Source organism: Galeopterus variegatus, unplaced genomic scaffold, assembly GCF_000696425.1.
Source record: "Galeopterus variegatus unplaced genomic scaffold, G_variegatus-3.0.2 Scaffold2283, whole genome shotgun sequence".
Taxonomy (NCBI): domain Eukaryota; kingdom Metazoa; phylum Chordata; class Mammalia; order Dermoptera; family Cynocephalidae; genus Galeopterus; species Galeopterus variegatus.
In genome coordinates this window covers 272,369-282,853 of record NW_007728394.1, presented here as the reverse complement: position 1 = coordinate 282,853, position 10,485 = coordinate 272,369, and the positions used below count along the sequence as shown (strand labels likewise).

Genomic DNA, 10,485 nt, shown 5'->3' with positions numbered 1-10,485 from the left:
GCTCCCGCCGAGGGTTCGGATCCCACATACAGACCGGCCGCTCACTGGCTGAGTGAGGTACGGGAAGCAACACCAAGGGTTGCGATCCCGTTGCCGGTTCCAGTCCGGTACGGGCGTGACACTGAGGGTTGCGATCCGTTGCCGGTCACAAAAAAAAAAAAGAAAAAGAAAATGTTGTACCCCACATGTATGTATAAAGTAAATAAATAAATATAAAATTCAAAATCAGTCTCAGTAGGCTAAAATCAAGGTGTTGACAGGCCTGTTCCTTCTGGAGGCTCTGGGGAGAATACTGTTTCCTTACTTTGTCCAGCTTCTAGAAGCCGCTTGCATTCCTTGGCTGTAGCCCTGCATCACATTGCCTTCTCTATCTCTGTTCCTCCTACCTCCCTCTTTTAAGGACCTTTTGAATACCTTGGGACCATTGGGTAATCCAGGACAGTTTCCCATCCCAACACCCTTAACTTAATCACATCTGCTAAGTCCTTTCTGCCATGTAAGGTAACATGTTCACAGGTTCCAGGGATTAGGATGTAGATATCTTTTTTTTGGGGGGGGGGTAGTGTTATTATTCAGCCTGCTGCAATTGTCTCCTATATTTCCTTCTCTGCTGTACAGCTGGGTTTCCACCTCATCTTGCTCATGTCTGCTATGTTCCACTCTTCATTTACATTGTTTAGAAGGAAAAACGATTTTTGACAATGGAATATTAAATTCTAGAAATGGGGTTGCATAAGGAAAAATACATATAATTTGTCTCTTGAATGTTTTTGTTCTGAATTTAAAATTTGATATAATTTTACCTACTTTAAGTAAGCATTAAAGCTCATTCTTCAAGCAGTATGCTGCTCTTGTAAAAGACTTTTAAAACAGTATTTTAAGTACTGCTTCAAAATAGAGTTCACATTTTTGCCACTTTGTTAAAAGTTAAATATGAAGTGTTTTTATTTTTGTTTCCTGAATGAAATTGCTGCTTCTTCTCAATCTAGAACTAATACCTTTGACAGTACTTTTCACCAGGGAGGGAAGGAATTAGTATGCCTCCTAGACTTAGCTTACTTGCTACTAGGAGAATCTGGTTTAACAAGTTTTATTGCTCAGTGGTGTCATTCATGGGAGAATGAACAGACAGCTGCTTCTGTATCCTGTGCCATGTGGCAGCAGCGGCAAACCCCCTTCAAATCCGAATGTTCTTGCTGCGTGATTTCAGCTGAAAATGTTTTTAGTGAAGTATTATTTAGTCCTTAGCAATTTACTTATTTTTAAAATTTATTTATTATTATTATTATTTTGCATTCTAAGATGTTGCAGAGCAGTTGGGGGGAGGGGAAGAGGGGAATAGGGTGGGAGGAGAAGGGAAGGGGGTGTGGTTGAGGCCCATGACACCCCCCTCATTCTGGCAGTGGAGCCCAGGGGGCTTCCCACAGTGGCTCAGTAGTGGCAGGGCTGGAGGCAGACTTTGGGACTGTGTAGCTGAGGCTCTCAGCCACCCCCACCCTGGGAGTGTGAGGCACTTCTGGTGGCAGCTCGTTGGTCGGTCATAACTGGGCTGGATGTAGATGTCAGGGGGCATGGCTGAGGCCCTTGGCCCCCTGCTGCCCTGGCTTGGGAGCCTGGGGAACTTCCAGTGGTGGCCTGGTGGTCATCACTGGGTTGGATGCAGATGTTGGGGTGGTGTGGTTGAGACCCTCGACATCCCCCCTACCCCAGCTTGGGAGCCTGGAGTGCTTCTGGTGGTGACTCAGTTGTCACTGGGCTGGATGCAGACATGGGGGCGGGCATAGCTTACACCCTCAGTGCCCTCCACCTCAGCTTGGGAGCCCAGGGTCCTTCTGACAGCAGCTCAGTGGTTGTTGCTGGGCTGGATGTGGATGTTGGGGAGTGTGGCTGAGGTCCTCGGTCCCCCACCACCCTGGCTTGGGAGCCTGGGGTGCTTCCAGCAGTGGCTTGGTGGTTATCAGTGGGCTAGATGTGGACATTGGAGGTGTGTGGCTGAGGCCCTTTGCCCCTCACTGCCCCAGTTGGGAGCCTGGGCTACTTCCAACAGCAGCCTGATTGTTGTCACTGGGCTGGATGCAGACATCTGGGGGGCGTGGCCGAGGCCCTCAGACCTCCCTTCTCCCCCCTCCCTGGCTTGGGAGCCTGAGGGACTTCTGGTCCTTCTAGGTTTTATGGTGTTCTTTGGTGGTGTTAGACCTTTACTGGTTAATATCAGAACTTTGTTTCTGATCTGTGGGTTTTTTGTTTTTTTCTTTCAGTTCTGTGTTGGATTATTCACTATTCCCACCACTTAAACTCTGCACTTAGCTAATTTGTTGTCCTTTGCTTACTTCTAAAATGGAGGAACTTCCTGTGGGGACCAGCACTTGAGCCCTGTGGTTGAGCTAAATTGGAGCTTTGCTGCTGATTCTCTGAGGAAAGCTTTTTGTGTAGTTCATGTTTTAATTGTTGGCCTTGTAAGCACTTATGGGTCTTGTGAGGTTGGGTACACCTGGGTTGTGTGGAAACTCTGGTCTTGACCTGAGTCTTTTCAGCAAACTGTACCCCTGCAGTTCTGTATTCTTGACCAGCCTCCACTGAGTGGTCCTGTGCTGATTGGGGGGCAGATCAGCCATCCGTGCTGTGCCCCAGTGTTTCCCCTGGTGGGCCCATCACCCCCTCTGCCTGCACTCGAAACACTTCCCATGGACATGCCATGTGCCAGTGACTCACCAGCCTCTGAGTGGCTCCTTTATTCAGTTGTCTGTGGCTCCTTGCTCCTATGTGGGTCCATGGGAACCCTGTTTGTGGTCTTGCTGGCCTGGGGGCCACCAAGGCCCTCTTCTCCCCTGCCGCCTCCAAGCAACTTCATGCAAAGGGCACAGCTGCACTTTTTGCCAGCTCTTGCTCTGTGTGATTACCAGTGCTAGCCTTGAAGTGGTTGAGGCTCTAAATGGATGGAGTGGTACTTTCTTTCTCTCATCGCGGCTTCTCCTGCCTTCATGCACTTCGTAGGTCTCTCCTTCTCTTCTGAGCTCTAGCAGCCCCAGCTTGGCAGTCGTTGCTTTTTAATAGTTGCAATTTGATTGATTGTGGGAGAGGGTGATGCTGGGCACCATCTATTCTGCCATCTTGATCGGAAGTCTAGCAATTTATTTTTATTTGAGATAGAAATACTGGTGATTTTTAAAAAATCACCAAAGCAGACTAGTGATTCAAAAATTTCTGTAGCAACTACTTTTACCTGTTCTATGTGTGCATTAATCAAACATTAAAACCCAAAGAAGTCAATCAGAAGTGAAAAAGAAAGTTTGACATGGTATGACAGTTGAATATATTTATTTGTGTTGTAGCTCTTTAGTTTCCTTATTAAAATACCACTTTTTCTAATTCTAAGTGAGCCTTTCATAATGCCCTTTGGGGTGTGCCTTTCCTGAAATTGTTGTATTTCATGAGATGAGCAGTTAGAAAAAGTGAATCACACAAATTGACTGCAGGAGTTCATATATTGTACAAACTCATTTTTTTTTTTAACTACCACGTGTCAATAAAAACTCTCTGTTTTTAAACTCTGCAAAGGCAACCATAGGCCACCCCCAACCATGTAAGCATACCAAGACAAAGGAACTGAGTGGCATCAGGTATCACCAGCAGAATGATAGCTGCATGCTCTTGTTTAAAACCTGCTTTGTGGGTGTTCTCACTTAGCCTGACCTTGAGAGTGAACAAGTCTCAGTGTGAGCTGTGGGGCTGAGAGGATACCAGGCGGTAGGGAGGGTTGAGGGGAAGGAATCAGTGGCAACCTGTATCATGCAACTTCCTGAGCCCTGGCAGTGCTGGCCTGGTCCAAGCACGTATGTCTGTTTTCACTGATTAAAGGCTTCCTCACAGACCAAGGAAGTAAAACTCATCTTTGCACTATCAGAATCAACTAATACTGAATAACAGTTGAGCTTGATTATAGTGGACAGAAAATGGACCTCTCTCTGGGGCTCTTATGCTGTTATTGTTAATTTTTGTAAAAAGGCAAGAAATGAGTAGACTTGGACATTCAGATTTTACTCTCTTTACTTACTATACTTATAAATGTCTGCCAGAACATATAGATGTTTTTGGAAAGCAGCCTTTTATGGGGGGAGTGTGGACTAGATGAGGCTAAGAAAAGCTTTATTTTATTAAGAGAGAGAGTTTTTATTTTATGGCATGATGAGAAATCCATCCATGCTCCTGTTATGTTCTGTTTGGGAGAGCTCATTTTTAAATGACTTGGTACCTTTAAGCATAATTCTTTATGTACATTATTTTAGTTATTTAATAGCTGTGTTACCAACCACCTCAAAACTTAGTGACTTAAGACAGCAAGCCTTTTATCATATTATCATAGACCTGGCTTCTAAATTCCACACTTGCCTTTTATTTATTTTTATTTAAAAATTTTTTATCCTCATGAAAGATTTGTTACAGGCAAAGGATATACAACACCAAGAAGACTCAGCAACTCCAGCCTCTGTAGCATTGAAGAAGAGCACCGAGTGGTATATGAAATGGTGCAACGGATTCTCTTGTCAACGCGAGGTTATGTCAATTTTGTGCATGAAGTATTTCGCCAGGTTAGTGTGTTGGTGTTATAAATTCATGAAATTGAAGAGATTTTTGTTCTTGTTCTTTTTCTGATAATACTCTAAGAGATACTATTGATGAGTTGGGGTAAATTAAAGAACTGAATAAATAGTGATCCTTTTATTCCCCCTTTTAATTTGTCATGTGGACTGTTGTGATTTTTTATATGTGATTTTTTAAATTTGGTTTTTGAAAAAAATTTCTATGTGAGGAGGGAAAATTCTATATTTCCTCTACATGAGAAGGGATAATTCAGAGCAGAATAATCTGAAAAATATCTTCATGTTTTCATAACAAACTTAACCCGAAAGATGAGAAGAAAGTCATTCCTGAATACCTGGCAACAAATGAATATAGGAAAGAAGAGGCTGGTATTGTTCACAGGGCCTTGGGGGGCTCTCTGATGAGCTGGAGGTTTCTGTAAAAGTTGTGCTTTCCCTGCCAAAGCATGTGGCATGTACATATGATGGAAGTATTTATGGCACAAAAGAAAAAATTCAAGTGGTGAAGGGAATAAAAGGAAAGAAAGGAGCTGAGGCCACAACATTGAGATCACAAACCTATGGTGGAAACTGGTAGCTGAAAAGGTGCTGGGAAGAGCAGAGTGTGACAAGAAAAGAGGTGCAAGCACAGGAAGGAGACAGAAGAGATCAGAAGCTGAGCCTACTGTTAGCAGCTGTGAGCGACATCAGAGATTTGCAGCAGTGGCTGATGCTAGCCCCCTCAGGAGACAGTTTTGATCATTACATCTGGGGAGGGGGTGCCACTGGCATCTAGTGGGTAGTAACCAGGGATGTTGTTAAATATCCTATAACACATAGAACAGTCCCGACCCCCAGCCCCACCACAACAAAGAACTATCCAGCCCAACATGGCAGTAATGCTGCTGTGGAGCAACTCTCAGCTCTAGTCCTCTGAGTGAGAAGGCAGAACCCACGATGCAGTTGAACAGGCCACCGCTCTCTGGCGTGGGGTGTAGCCCATGGACACCTACGTGTTGGTGCTGGTGCTCTTGTTGTGGGTATGTGTGTATGATGGAGGAATAGTTGTTTGGTCCATATACCTGAATAGAGGTGAGGCCCTTGAATGGCCAGTTATTGATGGGAGGAGAGGAAGAATCCTCTGCACATATGAACAATGCCTATGTACCATAGAGACTTTATATGGAGAGGCAGGATTTCAAGACAGAGAATGATTAACTTTTCAGTTCTGAGACTTTCATTAAAGAAAATCATCCAAGAATGAATAGTCCCTGCATAATCTACAGCAATGTAGAGGTTTTACTGCATTTTCATTTTAATCAATAGAAAGAAAATTTTTATGTTAGAAAATGTTTGTTTAGTCTGCAGTTGAAATTCCACTTATAAAATATTTTTCTGATTCTGTGGCCTAGCACTTCCTTGGTTCTTCTCATTCCCTGTTTGATTTCGTGGCCCCTCGTTTTGTTTCACCCCAGATTATAGGTGTTGGCCAGTGCTCCAGCTCAAGCCTCTTCTGTAACTCTACACTTGCCTCTGTGGGGCCTTCGCCACTTGTCCAGTGCCCCCCGGCTGTGGCACATGATTCCCAACCAAGCCTTTTGTCTAGACCTGGCTTCTAAATTCCACACTTGCCTTTTATTTATTTTTATTTAAAAATTTTTTATCCTCATGAAAGATTTGTTACAGGCAAAGGATATACAACACCAAGAGCAAGAAAGCATAAAGCAACATTATGGGGGCCTGGAACACCTGGCCACAGCTTCCAGAGTCCTCTCAGTTGCACAGAATATGTTCTGTCTCAGGATCATGATTCACCAACAGGAGAGCAAGATCTCTGTGTCAGGGAAGATAAGGCACAAGTCTACTGAGAGATCTTTTGTACATCACTAGTCACATAGCCAAAATCAAACTCAGCGACCAGGTAAACAGGTGCAGACTCTCAGTCTCTACATTTTCTCCAAACAACGTAGATAAGCTGGCACTGCATGCCTCCCATACTTGCCTTTTAAAATGCCCACCTGCCATCTCATCTGATGTTCCTGTGGGATCTTAATGATAAGACAGCCAGATCCTAGCTCAGTTTCTTCCCTAAGATCAGCTTTTCCTCCTGACTTGACTGTTTCTTCAGAGACCTTTGTTCATGTCTGCATCTTAATTTTAGTTCTCTTGGGATCCCCGTCCCTCTCCCCATGCCCAGTCACTGGGCACATTATGCAGGAGACTGCCTCACTCCCTTTCTCTCCTTTTCCTTTGACTGTGGTGAGCAGCCTTGTCCTCAGAGCTGTTTGGAGCCCTCCTCCTTCCGCATCATCTCTTTTTAATTTATATTGCACACATCATGCTGCTAAAACATTTTTCTTTTATCATCATAGTCCACAATCTTAAAATCTACCCTGCTCTCTACATTAATATTGTCATACTAATGTTCCTGTTGAACGTGTGAAGATGCATGATAATTATTCAATTTGAATACAAATAGGAACCTAGAGTGCATATAATCTATAGCAAGGGTCAGCACACTTTTTACAGTAAAGGGCCAAATAGTAAATATTTTAGGCTGCATGGATCATATGGTCTCTGTCACAGCTACTCAACTCTGCCATTGCAGCAAGAAAGCAGCCACAGACAATATGAAACAAGCATGGCTTTGTTCCAATAAAACTTTATTTACAAAAATCAGGTGGCAGGCTTGATTTGAATTGTGGGTCATAGTCAGCTGACTCTGATCTATAGTAATGTTTTTAAACCATTGCATGAAAATGCTTCATATTAGACTAGATATCATTGGCAAAGCTTTAAAATTTTGTATAAGTTCTTTGTTGATGTGATTTTACCTTTATTGTGTAATTATTAATTTGTCATACACATAGTTCTGTCTGCATCCATTATTAGCATTCCACCTTGGTAATAGTGTGCACTAATTTCTAAATTTAATCTAAACCCTAAACCCAATCTGAATTCAATGTTGAAGTAGCTTGGGTCATCAAGGTGACTGCGGACTACTTGTGATTGAAGTTATGAAACATCTTTGTGTCATGACATTCACAACATTTTCTTTACATTTTATAATTATTCTTAATGAAATCTAATTAGAAAGAGGTGTGAAATTTAAAATACAAGTTTTATGTGTGTGTTGTTAAATTACTGAAATGGAGACATTTGGAAAAAGAGGTGTGGGTTTTAACATTGTATTTTATTGCCCTCTCTTGCTCAGTGATGAATTTTTCTTTTATGGAAGACAAGATGTGGCTTTTTTCTTAATAATTTCTTTTTAAATTTTAAATGAAGTTATTCAGAGACTATTTTAGCCTAAAGGTTATTGACGTTTAAAATGGATATTCAAGAAGTATACATTCTCAGTTGGAGATAAGATGCATGCGTATGTTACGTGGCTTTTTTCTTAATAATTTCTTTTTAAATTTTAAATGAAGTTATTCAGAGACTATTTTAGCCTAAAGGTTATTGACATTTAAAATGGATATTCAAGAAGTATACATTCTCAGTTGGAGATAAGATGCATGCGTATGTTATAAAGAGCAGGGTAAGACGATAGAAGATCAGATGTCCACGTGTGACATGGGAATCAAGGCTGACGTTGGCCAATGGGACAAGGAGGCTCATGGCTGGGGATAAAGGACCAGGTGGAGCACATCTCCTTGGACTGGATGGTTCAGCGAGTTGAAGGTAGTGGAAATAAACAGTAACCAAAGGAAGACAGGATTCAGCCAGGTTCAGGGCAGCTTCCATCTGCTGCTGAATGGCCAGGCAGTGGTAGAGTGCTTACTGTAGGGCAGTTCTAGTCACTGGGTCACTCCACTGGAAACTTGTCTTTTAACTGGCATTTTTCAGACTACTTGTTGTGACCCATTCGTAGGTCATGAAATCAACTTAGTGAGTCAAAACCAGTATTTTTTTTTTTTATATAAATAATGAAACAGAATAGAACAGACCAAAAGATTTCACAGTGCAGTTCATGTTGTAAGGATTAATCTTTCTTTTTGAAACTTCTGATTTATTTGTATATATATTATATATACAAATGCATATATCCTTCCATAACATGTCTTACTTAGGTTATGATCTAAAAAGTTTGGGTATTTTATTTTTTGTTTTTTGGATTTTGACAATTTCATTTCTTTTGAGTATAAGTCACTTTTTGCAAGCTAGAAAAGAGAATCAGCCTAAGGTAATGTAGTCTTCTAGGGATCTAGGCTGAGTCTTGTAATCTTTAGCAGAATGACATCATAATACAAGGTGCTAGCATAGGATTATAAACTCTAAATAATGACCACTATCTACATTCTTCACTAGGAAACAGCTGAAAGTTCAGTCTTTAAGGGCATGATACACAGAACATCTTGGTCTACATAGGACAGAATGACCCAAATTATACGCTGGCCAACCTACTGGTGAGCCAAATCAGAGTTGGCCAAAAATTGATAAACAGAAAATGTGTTTACATTTTGAAAAAACTGTCCTGTGGTTTTAAAAATTCCTGGTTGCTGTCAAAAGGAGAGTAAAAAATATTACAGGTGGACCCATACTGATATTTGATTTTACCAAGGTCTACTAGAACATAAAGGTAGAGATAAGTGTAGAAGATAAGATACTGAGATAATTTAAAACTAAATTACTTAGTAATGAGAAATTGGGCATAGTGCATTCTTCCATTTGCTACAAGAACAAATTGACAATGAAGACTGCTTAAAAGAAATGCCGAACTCCTGAGAGGGTGGTGGCAGCAGCATGTTCCACCACAGAATGACAGTTAACATTGCTGTTCTTCCATGATGCATATCCACATGCAAAAACTTGTCAGGAGCTTTTGTCAGGGCCCGAGGATGAACAGTAGATCCTGTCCTAATGAGCTAATTGCAAGCTCAGTTAACATCTTTGGGAAAGACCCATAAAGTCTGGCCACTGTTTCGTTAAACATCTGTAAGCTGGAGAATTCCTTAGCCTTTAGCCACAGTTTCTGCTCAAGAAACTGTAATGTTTGTGTGGTATATCTTAAAGCTGGGTACAGTCCCATTGTGATTCTTCTACTCAGGACTGAGGAGGGTGCTGGTCATCAAAGTCTGGAATGTCATCATAAAGTAATGCTGGTAGTATTTGGATGTATAGTAGGCAGTGCACAGGTGGTAAAATCCTGGTAGGAACACCAGAATGTCGGTGATCAGGACTGGAATGGCCAGATCTGGCCCCTACTTTGCTGAAGGAGCCTATAAAAATGAGAAAGGCACCAGTCAAAAACAGCACAGTGGCAAGTGCAGTGGCCTTATGAGGGATGTCAGGAGGGCTTTTCTTTATCTGAAAGTCAGTGTAGCCATCATCTGTGCTGGAGAGCCTTGAATGTTTCCCTTTATTAAATTTATATATATAATAATAATATATATATAAGAAATTATATGTATTATTTTTATTACTTTATTTATTACTTTTTTATGCACATATATATATGTATGTGTGTATATATGATTATAGAGTAGAAAGCAAGAGCTAAGAAATTATATGTATTATTTTTATTATTTTATTTATTACTTTTTTTTATGCACATATATATATGTATGTGTGTATATATGATTATAGAGTAGAAAGCAAGAGCAAATCGCTAGAAGACCACTGTCTAAGTGGCCACCATTCATGTTGGGAGAGCATCATTCTAGGTATTTCTATATGTGTATATATGGCTGTTGGCTAGCTAGCTAGATGAGAGATCTACAGAGAGCAACTGGATAAGAAAGGATATAAACATACAGGAAGCAGGCTGACAGACAGGAGGGTTTACAGGTGAGTTGATAGAGATAAAGTGGCATGCAGGCAGGCATAGAAGAACAGACAGGTGAGTGCACATAGGCCAGCTGGTAGAGATGGAAGTAGCAGGCAGGTGTAGATGAATAGGTGG

General features: G+C 41.4%; 1 protein-coding gene across 1 annotated transcript in view; it reads left to right on the top strand.

Moving 5' to 3' along the window:
• Positions 1-4,514: 4,514 nt before the first annotated feature.
• Positions 4,515-10,485, top strand: part of RALGAPA2 (Ral GTPase activating protein, alpha subunit 2 (catalytic)) — a 238,163-nt gene continuing 232,192 nt past the window's right edge. The window contains exon 1 of the mRNA XM_008581155.1: positions 4,515-4,589. Within this exon, the coding sequence (XP_008579377.1) occupies positions 4,524-4,589 (66 nt within the window). The 5' untranslated portion in view covers positions 4,515-4,523. The remainder of the gene's footprint in view (positions 4,590-10,485) is intronic.